The 18,003-nt window shown below is 47.5% G+C and overlaps 1 protein-coding gene across 1 annotated transcript in view; it reads left to right on the forward strand.

The window, feature by feature from the left end:
- The window catches only part of GFRA2 (GDNF family receptor alpha 2), an 85,956-nt gene that overhangs the window by 19,256 nt on the left and 48,697 nt on the right, over positions 1–18,003 (forward strand). Inside the window, exon 4 of the mRNA XM_063087715.1 lies at positions 17,347–17,701. Within this exon, the coding sequence (XP_062943785.1) occupies positions 17,347–17,701 (355 nt within the window). The remainder of the gene's footprint in view (positions 1–17,346; positions 17,702–18,003) is intronic.

An 18,003-nucleotide genomic window follows, 5' to 3' on the forward strand; every position in this document is an offset into this window, starting at 1 on the left:
TGTGGAGACGTCCTGCCCCACTGCGCCCAGATATTTAGGGAGTCTCTGCAGAAGAAACATGCGTGTTCATTCATCCCAGATACTCACGAGTGTCCTTTGCATGCCATGCCCGGCTCTAGGTGCCAGGGAAGCATCAATGAACAAAGCGAGCCAAGAAACAAATTTGCAAGAAAAATGTAAGACAGCAATGAATGCTGAGCAGAGAATTGAAATAGGATGAGGGACAGAGGTGACTGGGAGTGTCAACATGTGACTCACAGGATGGACCCAGCTGTGGGAGGGTCAGGGGTTGGCAGAAGCCCCAGGTGCGAACCTGCGTGTGGAGGGTGGGTCCGCAGGAAGGCCCTGTGGATGCAGAGGCAGGTGGATCCCTACCACTAAGAGGCTGCAGGCCAGGTTACAGGGTTTGGACTGTATCTCGAGAGTGATGAGAAACCAGACAGTTATGCAGTGCAGTATGATTCATGCACTTGGAAAGATGGTTCTTGTACTCCGGAAGAATGGCTCACGGGGATGGGGGCCTGTCCTGCTTCCCAGACAGGAGTGGCAGCAGGGAGCCCCCTGGAGAGGCTGCTGCTGTGGCCCAGGCGAGGGATGGTCGTAGGAGAGGTGGAGAGCAAGCCTGGGTCTGGGACAGATTTTGGAGGTGGGGTTGAGAGGATGCAGAGCTGGAACTATGGATAACTCTGATACTTTGGGTGCGAACATTGATGAAACTCCATTTACCAGATTAGAGAGGAGACGTGGGAAGGAACTGGTTGTGGGTGGGTGCGCAGAAAGGAGGAGTTCTGTTTCAGCGGCAGCGTTAGGAGTGAGATGCTGATTAGACCTCTTGGAAATACCAAGTAGGTAGTTAGATGTAAACCTGGAGTTCTGGGGAGAGGTCAGGGTTGACTCATAGATTGAGGGTCATTAGCATATAGATGGCACTTAAAGCCATGGCACCTTGAGGTCACAGCGGGAGAGTGTATGGTCTGGGAGAGAGGAGACTGTGCTCTCCAGGCAGGGGAGGAAGAGCCAGTAAAGGAGGCTGGGGAGGGAGGGGCAGCCAGCGCAGTTTCCAGAAAGGGGTGATGAGCAGCTGTGCCCAGTGCCCCTGAGAGGTCGTGTGGGAGAAGTTGGGTACCATGGAGGTCACAGTGGTCTCTCTAGAACATCCTTCGTGGAGAGTGGGGTTGGCAGCTTGATTTGGGGAGGATGGGGGAGAGAATGGGAAGGGAGAAGGGAAAAACAACCAGAGACCACCTTTTCAGGCTTTGCCAGGAAGGGGAACAGCAATACAGGGGCTGGGGGTCACGGCAGGTTTTGATTTTGAGTTTGTGTGTTTTGTGATAGGCAATAATGGCGGCACATTTGTATGCTGTTGGGAAAGATCCATGAGAGAGGGAGAGACTGCAGGCTTAAGAGGGGAGGCCCAAGTGGGCACCTGCCCATATGGCATGCACCGGCACACGTGGCATGCACACGTGGCATGCACCAGCACACGTGGCACTGCAACCTTTGATGGGGGTGGGTCCTTTCTCCCTAGTGATAGAGAGAAGGTGGGCAGTGCACAGGTGAGATAGTTGATTGTTGCTGGGGTGGGAAGGTGAGGGATTTATGTCCAAATCTGCTATTTTTTCATAAAGTATAAGGCAAGTGCTATGGTCTGAATGATCGTGTCTTTCCCCTCCCCACCCCCATTTGTATGCTGAAATCCTAGCCAGTAAGGTGGTGGTGTTAGGAGGTGGGGCCTTTGCCAGGTGATTAGATCATGAGGGTGGAGCACTCGGGAATGGGATCAGTGTCATAAAAGAGCCCCAGAGAGCTCCCACGTTCCTCCCAAAAAGTGAGGACACAGAGAAAAGACAACTGTCCATGACCCAGAAAGTGAGCCCCCCCAGACACCACATCTGCCAGCAACTTGATCTTGGACTTCCCAGCCTCCAGAACTGTGAACAATCCATTTGTTATTTATAGGCCACCCAGACTAAGGTATTTTGTTATAGCAGTGTGGACAGACTGAGACACAAGGGCTTAGAACAAGGGTGGAAGAGAGAGTGTAGAAAGACTGAGGCAAGAGAAGGTTTGAAATGGCATAAGTGAGACCAGTCAGGCTGGGGTGTGTGTGTGTGTGTGTGTGTGTGTGTGTGTTCCTGTGTGTGTTCCTGTGTGTGTGTGTGTTCCTGTGTGTGTGTGTGTGTTCCTGTGTGTGTGTGTGTGTGTGTGTGTGTGTTCCTAGAGATATTCAGCTGCTCAGGAGCCAGCATGGAGTAGGAGTGGCTGGTTTCACCGGGGTTGCTGGTTAGTGAGGATGACAGAGGCAGGCAGGGGTGGAGGTGTTCAGGCGTGTGCGTGGGGCCAGGAAGTCTAGGCTGGGTGTGGAGGAAGTGAGCACAGCATGGTGGGATGGTGAGGGATGGCAGGTGGCTGGGTCAGTGGGTCAGGGTTTGGGGGAAGTTTAGGGATTGCTGCAGTAGGAATTTCAGAGAGGTTGCTGGAAGGTGGGGAGATAGTGGTCCGAGGTTGGGATGTCAGCATTCCAGGGATGATGTGGATGTCAGTGAAGTTGAGGCCAAGGGTATGACTGTGGATTTGGAGCTAAGGGTAGGAAGAGGTCCCTGCAGGCAGGAGGATAGGTGGGCAGGGAGGTTGATTGTTGTACAGACTGTCCCTGTTGAGTGGCAGCCACCAGGAATGGTGCCTGGGAAGGGATGGGGGGAGCTGGGTGTGAGCCAGGTGGGGAGTCATTCCCAAGAGAGGGGCTCGGTGGGATTGGTAGGTGACAGCCCTGGGGAGAAGCTGGGGTGGTGACCTTTACAGGGGGATGGAGGGCCCAGAAATCACCAGTAGGAGACAGAGGCCCTTTTCTACCTCTGGGCCTGGAGCTCAGTCGCCCACAAGCTGCCCACTGGTCACTTCTTTCAGAATTAGTATGCTGAATCACTAAGTCACTGATTATACCAAACACGTTGATTTACCCAGACTTTTTTCTGTAAATTGTCTTTATGGCTGTTGAAGATTTTTGCAAATGGTCTTCATAGCTGCATTTTATGATATATTTAATTTTTTGGAATCTCAGGGTCTTGTGTTGAGGTGGACTTCTTCTAGTGAGAAAAGTATATTTTATAGTCAGTAAACAAAATGATAGCTTGTGATTGGCATCTCGAATCCTATATCCATTCATCATAGATAAAAAATGCTGAGGGAGGATTTAGGTCAATTACATCAATATGAAATGCCGTACTTTTGGTTGTTAATAATTATAAATACAAAATTAGAGTGGATATGCCATTGTGGGAATTGGTGTGAGAATGGTAAAAACCCTAAATGTAATAAACCCCCCAAACACCAAAACTATATTTAATATAGAGCACTCAAAAGTGGCCAAAAAATTCCCTTCACAGTGAAAGAATGAAAGTTAAATTTTTAATTGCTAGAACCACAAAATTAAGACTAATCTGCATTTTAAGGAATGAAGAAAGAATTTTAAACATGGTTAACATTTGACAAAATATAAAATGATATTCAAAAGCATCCAAAGTGATTTTTTTTTCCTGAATTGGTTTTCAGTGAATTTGCTGTTCACCAAATGAATCTTTGGCAGGTTGTCCTGCTTCCAAAAATACAGCTTCCCCTGGAGAGTGCTGGGGTGGCTGGGTGTGGTGGCAGGGCTGGGAGGTGAGAGGAGAGTTTGGAGAGAAAGTTGAGGATATCAGGGAGCTTGGAGGAGACTCCTGGGCAGGTGTGGGGAGGGTGGGCAGCCTGGACTTACAGAGCAGTAGAGATGGGGGTTTGGGTTCCACCAGATCGCTGGGCTTTGAGTGGCACCTGAGAAGACTGAGGCGAGGTGCTGGGATTGGTCCTGTCATCTCTGGGGGAAACTGAGGTACCGCTTCCAGTGAGATGGTATGGACAGGGCTCTTGGCCACCACTCCTAGCGGTGTGGGGCTCAGAGGTCAGAAGATGCCCCGAAGTCCTGCTCTGCCAGGCTCTCTGGATGGAAGACTTCCTCTTGCTCATGGAGGACCCTTTTGTCTTTTGGGACATAGTGTGTTGAGGCAGGAGCACATGGGACTGGCCTCTTCTACCAGCAGGGTGGTGTGAAAGTGGGGGAATGGAGAGAGTGGAGGGAGGACCTTTCCAGCCAGGTTGCACATTTTTAAGCAAGCCTTTATTGCATACGTGCTTTGGGCTGGAAACTTTGAGAGGCATTTTCATAATACATTACCCTGTTAGATCTTTAGCATAGTCCTGTGCGTCAGCAGGGTGGGCGTCATATCTCCATTTTGCAGATGAGGAGATTGAGGTTCAGAGAGGCTACATAGTCTATGTACACTGCTCTGGTGGTTGGTAGCGCAGTCAGGTCCCCCACCTCCCAAGCCCCTGCTGGACCAGAGCCCTCACTCTTAACCAGTGGCACAAGACCTGAGAGTAAGCCTTGGGCCAAGGGGAAAGTTTTCCTCTGTTTACTTGATTCTAATCTCTCACCTGCACTGGAGTGTAAGCTCCAGGAGGGCAGGAGCCTTGTCGGCTCTGATCATTGCTGCAGTGGTGCTTGACTTGTAATGGACCCTCGGTAAGTGTTTGTTGTAAAAGTGAATAGGTCTTGAGGGAGATCTGGGTTTGGATGGCCCCATGTGGGCGAGAGGTGTGGAGGGGATGGTGAGGTGGCTACACCCCACAGGGAACCCCAGCCCCTGGTGCCCCCCTTTCCCTACCTTCCTTCCTGCCTTCTCTCCAGCCCTGTTTAGAGTTTATGCTACATCTCATTGTTAATTGCCCCTCTGCTCACCTGTACTCCCCTGATTATTTGGAATCATTTGACTGTCCTCCTTTGGAGAACTCACATCTTGGCTTCCATGAAACCAGCATCTGTCGATTTTCTGCCAACTCAAGATCCACTTCTTCCCGGTGCCCACTGCATACTGGTGCCCCAGGTCTTGGTCCTGACCCTCTTCTCTATTTTCACCTTCAATCTAGGCAACCTCATTTAGTTATGTGGCTTTAAAAACTCTCTAATGTCAATTACACCCAGTTTAGGTCTCTAGCCCAGACCTCCCTCCTGAACTCCAGACTCGCTGATCTTTTTTCCTTTTCAGCATCTCCACTTGGACATCTACCGGGTGTCTCAAAATTAAGTCAGAAACGGAATTATCCACTTAGTTCTGCTCCTCTTCCTCCCTCCCAAGTCTCTCCTATTTCATGAAATGATACCACCAGCCACCTGGTGCTCAGGCCAAAAACCTAAGAATTTTCTTTGATTTTTTTCTTTCCTCTCACTCAAAACTCAACCAATCCTTTTGGATTTACATCTAAATTATGTGTAAAACAGGCTCATTATTTTTTTTTTTTTTTGCCATCTCTGCAGTCACCACCCCACCCAAGCTCCACCATCTTCCAGCTGTGACTGCAGCAGCCTGCAACTGGTCCCCTCTCCTGCCCCCTCCACGTATATTCTCTCTTCCATACATCAGTGAATGCGGGCATGTGGCTCCCCTGCTTAGTGCTGTCCAAGCACTTTGTGTTTTAGAATAAAGTCTGAAGTTTTGACCCTGCTCTGCAAGGTCACATGTGGCGTCCCCTGACTGCCCCTCTGACTTCCCTTCCCTCTAACTTTTGCTTCATTCAGGAAGTTTTGGCCACTTTCCCCGTCCTTTTGACGAGGTACATGCCAGGCCCCTGCCTGCCTCAGGACCTTTGCACATGCTCTTCCTTTTGTTTGGAATTCTCTTACCTTGGATTTTTTGTGTGTTTTGCTCCATCTTTCCATCTCAACTTGATGTCACCTTTTACAAGAGGCCCGTCCTCATCTCCTAGTCATTTTCTTCTGAAATCCTTATTTTCTTCCTAACACTTACCAGTTCTTTAAATTACCTATTTATTTCTTTATGTGTTCATCACCAGGCTTCTTTTCACTAGAGTAAGACCCCTGGAGAGCAGGGGCTCTGTCTTCCCTGTTTACAGCTGGATTTCCAGCGCCCGGCATGTACTTGGTGTGTGAAAATATTTGTGGACTGACTGCTATTTGACCAACTGCTAACTGCAGGGCCATGGGTGCCGTTCATGGAGAGGCAGGCATGGTTGGGAGCCCTTGTGTGTATGTGCGTGTCGCTGTGTGCACACATGCTGTTGTGTTTGCATGGGACCAGAGTAGATAGACTCCTCTTAGCCTGCTGTGGTTGATCTGTGGTTCTGGCTCATAGGAACAGGGTGGGACAGGGGAGCTCTCCCAGACTTCCAGCCCTGAGTCTTGCACTGGTGTGTCGGGTGTGTAGGCAGGAGAGTCACAGAATATAGGAGACTATGTATCTCAAATCCCATCATTTTTCAGGTGAAGAAATGAAACTCAGAGAGGGACATGGATTTATCTGGGGTCTTACCCAGCTGGGAGAGGCAGAGACAGAGTCAGGACCCAAGTTGTCTGACCTGCACTTTAGTGGCAAGCTGCACAGCTTGGCCCAGGGGTCCAGGTTCAGACACTGCAGCTCCAAATGGGATTAAGGGCAAATGACCAGCTGGCAGTTTCCTGGAAGGCAAGAAAGGAAGTTGAAACACCTGGGTCCCCATTGGCTTGGAAGCATTACAGAATGGTGAGCGTCTTACTGCTGCCCCTGCAGGGAAAGGCCTGTATGTGGTTGGAAAGTCTACCTTGATGAGCCTCTTGGTTGGGGTGTGGTGCAACGCCCAGGTGGCACGCTTAGGTGACAACAGAGGGCCACAAACCATCTTGTGTGAGGATGGGTTTGGTAAATCGTGTGCTGGGTGGGGGCTATGTGTGCTTGGGGAGGGGCCACGGGAAGCTCAGCCACTCCTCTAGGTATTGGTTCTCAAACTTTGGAAGGTGGCCTCTGAGACGTGGGGAGCTTGTGAGATCCTGATGCCTGGGCAAGAGCCATAGAACTCTTTCCTCAGTGGGTCTGGCGTGGGGTCTGTGAGTCACAAATGCACCAGAGCGTAAGCACCTCTGTCCAAATCAGTCTCTTCCCCCTAGTGCATGCACGTCGCTGCTGGGACAGGAGATGGGGCATAGGAATAAATATTTTCATTTCGTTAACTGTGCATCTTACTGTGTGTTCGAAAAATTTAGAACGATTGTAAATATTATCATTTAGGACAAATCTAGGTAGGTATTAAAAAATTTACAAAGTGAGTCAATTAAAGAAATTAAAACATTTCATTTAAGAATTAAGGGATTTAAAGAAAAAATTATTAGTATAGGTGGTACTGTTAATGGCCTCAATTATATAGGCGGTTCTTGGGCCGTTGAAGCTTGGTAAACCCAGCTCTATATAAATGCCAAACAAATATTTAAAGAAAACCTGTTGGAAGAGCGCTCACATGCCTGCCTGCTGGGGTTCCCCACTGTCTGGGGCCAGCCTGGTGGTGCAGGAGGGCAGTTGGCTCAGGGCCGCACCCTAGCAGAGAGGAGGAGAGACTGGGCGGGCTGGGGGTGTGGTGGGGGGCAGTGCATTGCAGGTGTGCATTGGAACCTCTGGTGGAGGGAGGGAAGGGATAAAGAAGGCATAGAGTGTCCCAGTGCAGGGGGTGGGAGGATGTTCACTGAGGTTTTTACAAGTGCCAAGCATTGTTAAATCCCTCCCCCTTTCTCCTGGGCAGCAGTTTACCATTGACCCCTTGGCCATGTAGATGTGGGCTCCTCTTAGCAGCCTGGGAGACCCACGTGGGGTGGGAGCTGGAACATGTGTTGGGGGCAGGATCTCGTGGGTCAGCCTGGGCCTGGGGTGCGTTTCTAGCTCTTGAGTCCCTCCCAGGCCTTGTGTGGTTTCAGCTTTCTGTGCAGGGATGGGCTGGGGTAGGCAGAGGGGTCTAGGACTCCTGATTCTCATCGCTGCCCTTTGCACATTCTAGTTCAGAGCTGGTGGCCTGCAGCAGCAGCCATGCGAGGTTTGTGTTTGGAATCCTCCACCTCCTTCATGCTCCACGAAGGCGATTCTCCTTGGGGACTCCAGGGAGAGGAGCCTCAGGCAATGGAAAGGCAGTGCGTGGCTTGAGAAAGGCACACTGTGCCATGTACATGTTACTGATGGCTTGCATGCGCCTGGCTGTGTGCCCCGTCCTGGCCTGACTGTCACTCAAGGTGAAAACCATAGTGGCATCCTGCTTGGAGAGGGGCCTGGCACTTTGTCGGTGCCCAGGCCAGCTCCATGGTGGAGTGGGGCCCCCAGCATCGGGCCATGCACTGCTGCTCCCCCATGGAGGATTGTAGGGGACATAGCCAGGCAGTTGCTGTTGCTGTTGCCATGTGTCTTGATTTATTTTTTCCCTAGGAAATCTACCAAGTTTTGGCCCAGGGGTTTACATTTCCCACCCCCCCAGCAGAAGCTTTCACTATTCAAGCTCCAAAGGAAGCCACCGAGGCTGTAATTACAGGGGCATTAGCTCAGGAACATGCTGGGAAGAGCAGAACCAAGCACCTGGGATCCCAGAAGCGACCACAGGTCTAAATTAGCTGCTGTTCTGTTGGCAGTCATCGCCCTGCTCCTCTCTGGAGTCCCTCCTGGTCGTCCTTCCTCCACCTTGCCCACCCCCCCAGCCATCATGTGATGGGGGCATGGACAGCGGGTGTGGGAGAACCCCTCCCACAGAGGCAGTGTCCCCCCAGTAGACTTTGTGTTGACCAGAGTCCTGGGGTCCTGAACAGTTTGGTAGCAGCTCAGGGCGTTGCTTGGGGAGGGCCCTTGTTTAGGTCTTTGGCGTCCTCTCTCATCCTTCCCTCTCTCAGTCTGCTGTTCCTTCTGTCTGCAGTCCCTTTTCTGCCCTCTTCACTTCCTCTGGCTCTGTAGTTTCTGCAGTGATGTCCCTGCTGTCATGACCCCTAGGTCTGGGCAGGACACTTTTCCTCTCTGTGCCCTGACTTCCCGACACAGAACTCAGTACTGGCACCGGCTGCTTCTCTGTCCTCTGCTGAGTCTTAGGCAAGGCTGCAGCCCCTCAGTGTCTGGGGAAGTGCCTGGCACAGAGTAGGCCCTCAATAAAGATGTATTAATTCATTGATGAGGAAAACAAACCTTGATTCTTTTTCTGCTTTAATTGTCCCTAATGCTCTCTTTTTTTTAGTCTTAATTTTTTTTAGAGCAGTTTTAGGTTCACAGCGAAATAGACAAGAAGGTATGGAGATTTCCCATCTACCCCTCGCCCCCCACATATGCGTAGCCTGGCCCACTATCAATATCCCCCACCAGAGTTTTGTAATCAATGAACCTGCATTGACATGTCATTATCCCCCATAGCCCATAGGTCACATTAGGGTTCACTCTCGGTGTTGTACATTCTGTGGGCTTTGACAAATGTATGGCGACATGTATCCACTGTTATAGTATCATAGAGAGTATTTTCACTGCCCTAAATACCCGCCTGCTCTGCCTGTTTATCCCTCTCTCCCTGCTAACTCCTGACAAGTGTTAATCTTTTTACTGTCTCCCTAGTTTTCCTTTCGAATGTCACATAGCTGGAAGCATACAGTGTGGTGTATGGCTTCTTTCACGGAAGGCTCCTCTGTGACTTTTCATGGCTCAATAGCTTATTTCCTTTAATCACAGAATAACAGCCTATTGTCTGGATGTATTCCCCTCCCCCCCTTTTAAGTTTACAGCAAGAACAGGGACCTTTTCTGTCTTTGCCTTTCCAGGGCTGACATTGGCTAGATCAGGTGCTGGCAGTCTTCATGATCATCTGCCAGCTGTTACTTCTGAGCTACTTCTGGGCCCCACATTGATAACTGATCATACATGCTCTTGTATTGACCACTGTCACCTACTCGGTTTTGCGTCCTTAATAGTATTAGTCCACATCTGTGAGCACTTATTATAAACCAGACCCTGTCCTAAGTACATTTATTCTCTCACTCAGCAAATACTTACTCAGCATCCATGTATCGAGCACTGGATACTGTGGACAGAGCAGCAAGCACCACTGACAAAGCTCCTGCCTTCATGGAGCTTATATTGGATACAAACAAATTAGTAAGTGATATACACTGTGGCAGATGGTGAGTGCTGTGGGAAAAACAGATCAGTGTAGGGATAAGTGGAGTGCATGTGGGGGGTTGTTATTATGAGGAGAGTGGTCAGGAAAAACAGAGAAGGTAACAGTGGAGCAGAGACTTAAAGGAAATGAGGAAAGTTGCCTGAGGCAAGTGTAGGGATGGGGGATAGCCTCCCAGGCCTTCCTCAGAGGACTAAAAATAGACCTGTCTTATGACCCAGCTATCCCACTAGTGGGTATATACACAAAGGAAATGAAATCAATGTATCAAAAAGACACCTGCACTCCCATGTTCATCTCAATACTATTCACAATAGCCAAGAGACAGAGTCACTTTAAATGCCCATCAATGGATGAATGGTTTATTTTTTTATTTTTTAAAATTTTATTAGTTATGCATATCCATAGGGTATGAAGCTGACCGTCACCATTTGTGCCCAAGATGTGATGGTCAGATCAGCATTATCAGCATGCCCCTCAGCACAAATTGCAATTATTCCCCATGTCCCCCACCCAGTTAATCTCTGACCTCGCCCCCCAGTTAATCTCCAACCTCCCCACCCCACCCCATCCCACAATTCTATGTATGCTCTTTCCCTCTGCAAGCCCAACACACCACCATGATCTTTCTTTCCTTCCTTCTTTCTCTCTTAGCTCCATTTATGAGTGAGGACATGTGATAATTTTCCCTCCGTGTGTGGCTTATTGCACTCAACCTACTTTTCTGCAAGCTCATCGATGTTGCTGCGAATGGCAGAGTTTCATTCTTTTTTATGGTAGAGTAGTATTCCCCGGTGTACATATACCACGTTTTCTTTATCCAGTCATCCGTCGATGGACACTTAGGTTGGTTGCATAATCTTGGCTATTGTAAGTAGAACTGTGTTGAACATGTGAGTGCAGGTAACCTTTTGACACGATGATTTCCATTCCTTTGGGTATACACCTAGAAGAGCGATTGCTGAATCATATGGTAGATCTGTCTGTAGTTGTTTGAGAAGCCTCCACACTGTTCTCCATAGTGGTTGTACTAATTTACAGTCCCACCAGCAGTGCAGGAGCATTCCCTTCTCTCCACACCCTCTCGAGCATTTGTCGTTCTCTGTCTTTTTGGTTATACCTTTGACTAACTGATGATTAGTGATGTTGAGCATTTCATAAAGTGCCTGTTGGCCATTTGTATGTCTTCCTTTGGTAAATGTCTATTCAGCTCTTTTGCCCATTTTTTAATTGGGTATACATTTTTTTGCTGTGTAATTGCTTGAGTTCCTTGTATATTCTGGATATTAATCTCTTGTTGGATGTATAGTTTGAAAATATTTTCTTCTACTCTGTAGGTTGCTGTTTCACTCTGTTGACTGTTTCCTTTGCTGTGCAGAAGCTTTTTAGTTGGATGTAATCCTATTTTATTTTTCCTTTTGTTGCTTGTGCTTTTGGGCTCTTGTTCATAAAGTCTGTGCCCAGTCCTAGTTCCTGAAATGTTTCCCCTATATTTTCTCTTAGTAGTTTTAGTTTCAGGTCTTATACTTAAGTCTTTTATCCAGTTTGAGTTGATTTTAGTATATGGTGAGAAGTACATGTCTAGTTTCAATCTTCTGCATATGGATGCCCAATTTTCCTAGCACCACTTATTGACGAGGCAGTCTTTTCCCCAATGTATGTTTTTGTTGCGTTTGTCATGTATCAATTGGCTGTGAGTCTGTGGATTGATTTCTGGGTTCTGTATTCTGGCCCACTGGTCCAAGAGTCTATTTTTTGCCAGTATCATGCTGTTTTGGTTACTCTAGCTTTATAATATAATTTCAAGTCAGGTAGTGTTATACTCCATTTTTTCCCCCCTCAGGATTCCTTTGGCTATTTGGGGTCTTTTGTTTTTCCATATGAATGTTAAGATTTTTTTTTCTGTTTCTGTGAAGAATGTCATTGGTATTTTGATGGGGATTGCATTGAATGTGTAGATCACTTTGGGTAGTGTGGACATTTTCACAGTGTTAATTCTTCCAATTCAAGAGCATGGAATGTCTTTCTGTCTTTTTGTGTCTTTTTAAATTTCTTTCAGTAGAGATTTGTAATTCTCATTGTAGAGATTTTTCACCTCCTTGGTTAAATTGATTCCTCAGTATTTTATTTTTTTGGTGACTATTGTAAATGAGGTTACTTTTCGATTTCTCTTTCTGTTAGCTCGTTATTGGAGATGATAAATGGAACTGATTTTTGGGCATTGATTTTGTATCTTGCAACATTTCTGAAATTATTAACTAGTTCTAAGAGTTTTTTGATAGAATCTTTAGGTTTTTCTATATATACAATCATGTCATCTGCAAATAGGGACAGTTTGACTTCATCTTTTCCAATCTGGATGCCCTTTATTTCTTTCTCTTGCCTGTTTGCTGTGGCTAGTACCTCCAGTACTATGTTAAATAGGAGTGGTGAGAGTTGGCATCCTTGTCTTGTTCCTATTGTTAAGGGAAGAACCTTCAGTTTTTCCCCCTTTAGGATGATATTGGCAGTGGGCTTGTCATAGATGGCTTTTATTGTGTTGAGATATTTCCCTTCTATACCTAATTTGTAGAGAGTCTTTATCATGAAGGGATGTTGAATTTTGTCAAATGCTTTTTCTGCATCTATTGAGATAATTATATGATTTTTGTCCTTGATTTTGTTGATGTGATGTATTATTTATTGACTTGCATATGTTGAACCATCCTTGCATTTCTGGGATGAATCCCACTTGACCATGGTGTATAATTTTTTTGATGTGTTGTTGTATTCTGATTGCTTGTACTTTATTGAGGATTTTTGCATCTATGTTCATCAGAGATATTGGTCTGTAGTTTTCTTTTGGTGTTGTATCTTTGGTTTTGGTTTCAAGGTGATACTGGCCTCATAGAATGAGTTTGGGAGAGTGGCCTTCATTTCAATTTTATGGACTAGTTTGAAGAGAATTAGTATTAATTCTTCTTAAAGTTTTGGTAGAATTCAGCAGTAAAGCCATCCTGTCCTGGGCTTTTCTTTGTTGGAAGATTGCTGGTTACTGCTTCAGTCTTGTTCTTGTTATTGGTCTGTTCGGGTTTTCTGTGTCTTCTTGGTTCAGTCTTGGTAGTTTGTATGTGTCCAGAAATTTATTCATTTCTTCCAAGTTTTCAAATTTGTTGGCATAAAGTTGTTTATAATGGTCTCTAATGATTTTTCGTATTTCTTCAAAATCAATTGTAATGTCTCCTTTTTCATTTCTGATTTTGGTTATATGGATCTTCCCATGATTTGGATCACCCATGATTCAGATGTTTGTACACTTAAGGTTGTGTGCTAGTTCTCTTAGAGATGCTTCATTTAAAAAAATTTTTTTTCCTTTTTCTCGTTTGCCTGAGTTATTTCATAAAGATCATCTTTGAGTTCAGATATTCTTTCTTCAGCTTCTTCTAATATTCTGCTTAAGCTCTTGGTTGTGTTTTTTATTCATTGAATGCATCTTTAAGTTCCAGGAGTTCTGCTACATTCTTTTTTAAGGTATTATTAATCTCTTTGTAAATTTCCTCCTCCATATCCGGGATATTTTTTCTCATTTCATTGTGTTGTCTTATAGAGTCCTCTTTTATCTCATTGAGTTTCCTTAAGATAGTTATTCAAATTTCCTTTTCAGTCATTTCAAGGGTCACCTATTCTATAGGGTCTAGTACTTGAGAGTTACTGAATTCCTTTGGTGGTGTCATATTTTCTGATTTTTAAAATATTTATAGTATCTCTACATTGATTTTTGGTCATCTGTTAGATCAGTTGCTTCTTCTATTACTCTGGAGTGGACTTTAAGAAGAAAGACTTCTTCATCTTTTTCCAGGGTCCTCCAGTGACTCTCCTTGTGTCAATGAATTCAGATATGTATTGAGCCATCTACACAGTGGTTGTGGATGTTATTAAGGCAGTGAGCTGTCCTTGCAATAGTATTAGCTATTGTTATACTAATATAACAGTATTATTTTATATAATAGGAGGTGGTGGCTGTTACAGACTACTTCCTTGGAAGCTGTGTGAAGCCTCATGGCAGTGGCGCAGCATGCAGGGTCCTGCCTTCTGTGCGGGTGGGGCAGGGGTCTGGCGGGTGGCTGGCCTGTTCTCCTGCCTGCTTGAATGCCTCCCCTGTCAGCAGCAGTGCCTGGATCAATAGTTTAAAACAACTACGGTATATATACATAATGGAATACTATTCAGCTACTGCAAAGGCCCTGAGCCCAGGCCAGGATTGGCATGTTCCAGATCCAGGAGGCCAGTGTAGCTGGAATGTAGGAGAGTGAGCCAGAGTGGGGGTGGTGGGAAGGAGGTGAGGTCATATGGAGCAGCGCTGGCTAACAGAAATTCAATACGTTTCACTGATGTATGTAATTCTTCGTGATCATGGTATCTCCCCTGCCAGGTAAGTATGTAATTCTTAATTTTCTATGCTACCTTAACAAAGTAAAAATAAATAGGTGCAATTAATTTTAATAGTACATTTGTTAACACCATATATCCAAAATACTATCCCTTCAACATGTAATCAAAATAAGAAATTACTGAGATACTTCACCTGATTTTTTTTGTTACTAAGCTTTCAAAATCTGGTGTGTCTCTCCATATCTTGTGTGCACATTGGAAATGTGCTAGCCACATTTTACGTTCAATGGCCATGTGTGGCTAGCAGACACCATATTGGACAGCACAAATATAGAGCCTTGTGGGCCATGCAAAGGCCTCTGAATGACATGGGCAAGCCAGTGTGGATACTTTGGGGCCCACAAACATTCTGCCGTAGGTACTAGAAGGTTCACTCTAGCTGCTGTGATGAGAGAAGAGGGGGTAGGGAGTGGGGGCAAAGGCAGAGCAGGGAGACTTGGAAGGAGGCTCTTACCAGGCACATGGTGATGGTGGCTTGGATCATGGTGGTAGCAGCAGGGGGTAGTGAGAAGTGGTTGGATTAGAACCGCCAGCTTTTCCTGATGTGGTGTGTGAACAAGACAGGAGCCAAGGAAGTGCCAAGAGTTTTGGCTTCTGGATGCAGTTGTTTTCAGCAGGATGAGGAAGACTGTTGGGGGTGGAGGGTAGCCTTTGGGGAAAATCTGGGGTTAAGTTTGAGATGCAGCTGTTGGGGTTTTAGGGAGAGTTGTCCAGTAAGCAGTTGGATGCAAGAGTCTTGGGTTCAGGGGAGAGGTCTGGTCTGGGGATATAAATCTGGGAGTCAGAAGCTTATTGATGATGTTCAAGGCCATGAGATGAGCTGAGAACCCTATGGAGTGAGTGTATATAGAGAAGAGGCTGAACCCTGGGTAGCACAGATGGAACCAGCGAAGCAGGCTGAGCACGAGAGTGCAGGTAGGCAGCAGGGAGACCAGCAGAGAGTGGAAGGTAAGTGAGGAAGGGAGTCGGGCAGGAGGGGCAGTCAGCCGTGTCCAGTGCTGCTCATGGGTTGAGGGATACCAGGCTTGGGGATTCCTGATCACTGATGTGAGGAGTGGGGACATACACCAAAGCTGACTTGGGTCCAAGGGAGAATGGCAGGAGAGGAGGAGACAGCTGGTATAGACATCTCTTTTGAGGGGTTTTGCTTTAACAGGTAGCAGAAAAATGGGGTGGTATCTTAAGGGGGGGGTGCATGGTCGTGAGAAGGTCTTTTTAAAAAAATTAAAGATGCATGATATAATAGTGGATGGGAATGATCTAATAGAGAGGGCAAAATCATGATGTCGGGAGGAAAGAGGAGCACCTGAGCTGTAGTTCATGGTCACAACAATTTTATGCAGTGGGTCCTATTTTTCAGCCAAGGAAACCGAAGCAGAGAAAGATTCAGTCACTTGCCCAAGGTCACACAAGACCAGGAATTGAACACTGTGGGTTTCTCAGCTGGAGTTGTGAGCTCTTCCAGAGTGGGGCCCCCTCTTACACTTTTAAATCCAGCACAGCACCCAGCACAGGGCTGTGTAGAGGTGAGACTTGATAGTGCTGGAAATGCTCCGTCATTGGGCCCACTGTAGGTGGTGACTGGCCTCAGCCTGTGTCATCCGGAGTCCTTCCCACCATGTTGTGGGGCTTTGCATGGAGAGAGTGATGCTCAAGAAATACTGAAAAGCATTTTTAGGGTTCATGAACATGGATGAAAAGGCTATGGCTCATCCTAAACTCTAGGCTGATGGTTCTCCCTGGCATCCCACCATGCTGGGTGTGATCTGGATGCCTGCTCTGGTTTGCTGCCCATGTGCTGGGTGACCTTGGGCAGGCTCCTTGCCCACTGAGGGCCTCAGTTTCCTTATCTGGAAAATAAGGGGGTTGGGTTAGATGATCTCCCATCCAGCTCTTACCAGAACATTTAAGGAACGCACGGGCAGACTGGATTCTTGCCTCCCTCCCTCTGCCTGTGATCAGGTCTGACAAGAGATGCTCTGTTGGTGGGAATTGGCTGGTGGTGGAGCACTTGGTGGTCTCTGTGTTGTGTGCCTCCTCAGAACAGCTGGAGCTTGTGGAGTGGTGGGGGTAGCCACCACAGAGGGGATGTGGCACTTCCCCAAAATTCTGCCCAGTGGGGTGGAATGTCTGTGTTCAAGCCATGCCAACCCGTGAGTAGTGGCACAAAACTCAAAACACAAAACCCACTGCACTAATGCCACCAAAGTCCCAGCACATCTGCCCTTTGGTTGGTTATGTGCTCAGCAGGGTCATATGTCAGGGTCCTAGGCTGGGCTTTAGCTTTGACCTCACGCTTGCAGGACTCCCAGCCCAGGGCTTTCTTTTTAGTGTTTCTTGACAGGTGGCAGTAGCAGTACCCCTTCCCCTCCTCCCAGGGGGGCATTTGAAATGTGGAGGGGCAATTTTGGTGGTCATAGTGGTGAGGTGAGGATGTTGGTTCTGGTGCTGTTTGTACCCTGGCTGCTGTAGCTCCCATCATGACAATTGTCCCACCACTCGTGCTGGTGTGCTGCTGGCAGGTGCTCACGGGCCCTAGGCTGGTCTTGGCTCAGCTGCCCCCGGGTCGTGTGATCTTGAGCCAGTCACGTTATTTCCCACATTTGTCCACAGGGCCATGCACGTCTAGTTGCTTGCCTGTTAGGCTTGTGATGAATTTTAAGTAAGACTTTGTATTAATACTCCTCATTGCAACAGTGACTATATGTGTAGCTTACCCTGTGCCAGGCACTGTCCTGAGTACTGTGTGGCCCTGTATATTAATTCACTGAATCCTCAGCATAACCCATTTCACAGATTAGTGAACTGAGGCAAGGAGCGGGCATGTGAAAGCATACTGAACGCTGGGAGGGGTCTCCCAGTGAGTGGGCAGCTGTGTCCTCCCATGCCTGTGTTGGTCTCTGACCTGCTCTCTCCTTCTTTCTGCAGGGACAGGGGCGGAGCCGGTGGTCAGCGCCAAGAGCAACCACTGCCTGGATGCTGCCAAGGCCTGCAACCTGAATGACAACTGCAAGAAGCTGCGCTCCTCTTACATCTCCATCTGCAACCGCGAGATCTCACCCACCGAGCGCTGCAACCGCCGCAAGTGCCACAAGGCTCTGCGCCAGTTCTTCGACCGCGTGCCCAGCGAGTACACCTACCGCATGCTCTTCTGCTCTTGCCAAGACCAGGCATGCGCTGAGCGCCGCCGGCAGACCATCCTGCCCAGCTGCTCCTATGAGGACAAGGAGAAGTCCAACTGCCTGGACCTTCGCAGTGTGTGCCGTACAGATCACCTGTGCCGGTGAGAGCCCTGCTACAGTGCTGTGGGGGTTGGCAGGAGATGCTGTGGGGGGCTGGGGTACCCCCTTCTCTGCATTCCCTGGGACCCATTGGATTATGACCCTGAGCCCAGCCAAAAGGGGTTCGGGAAGGTTAAAACTGACATGGACATGTACAAAACGAGTCATCATCCATCCATCCATCCATTCATTCATTCATTCGTACCAGTTTTATCATGTGCTTTCTCTGCTCAGCTGTGTGGGAAACCAAGATGAACAACCCAAGAGTTTATGAAATTATGGACTCCTAGAGCCTTGGAATAAG

The sequence above is a fragment of the Cynocephalus volans genome, chromosome 2 (assembly GCF_027409185.1).
Source record: "Cynocephalus volans isolate mCynVol1 chromosome 2, mCynVol1.pri, whole genome shotgun sequence".
NCBI classification, from domain to species: domain Eukaryota; kingdom Metazoa; phylum Chordata; class Mammalia; order Dermoptera; family Cynocephalidae; genus Cynocephalus; species Cynocephalus volans.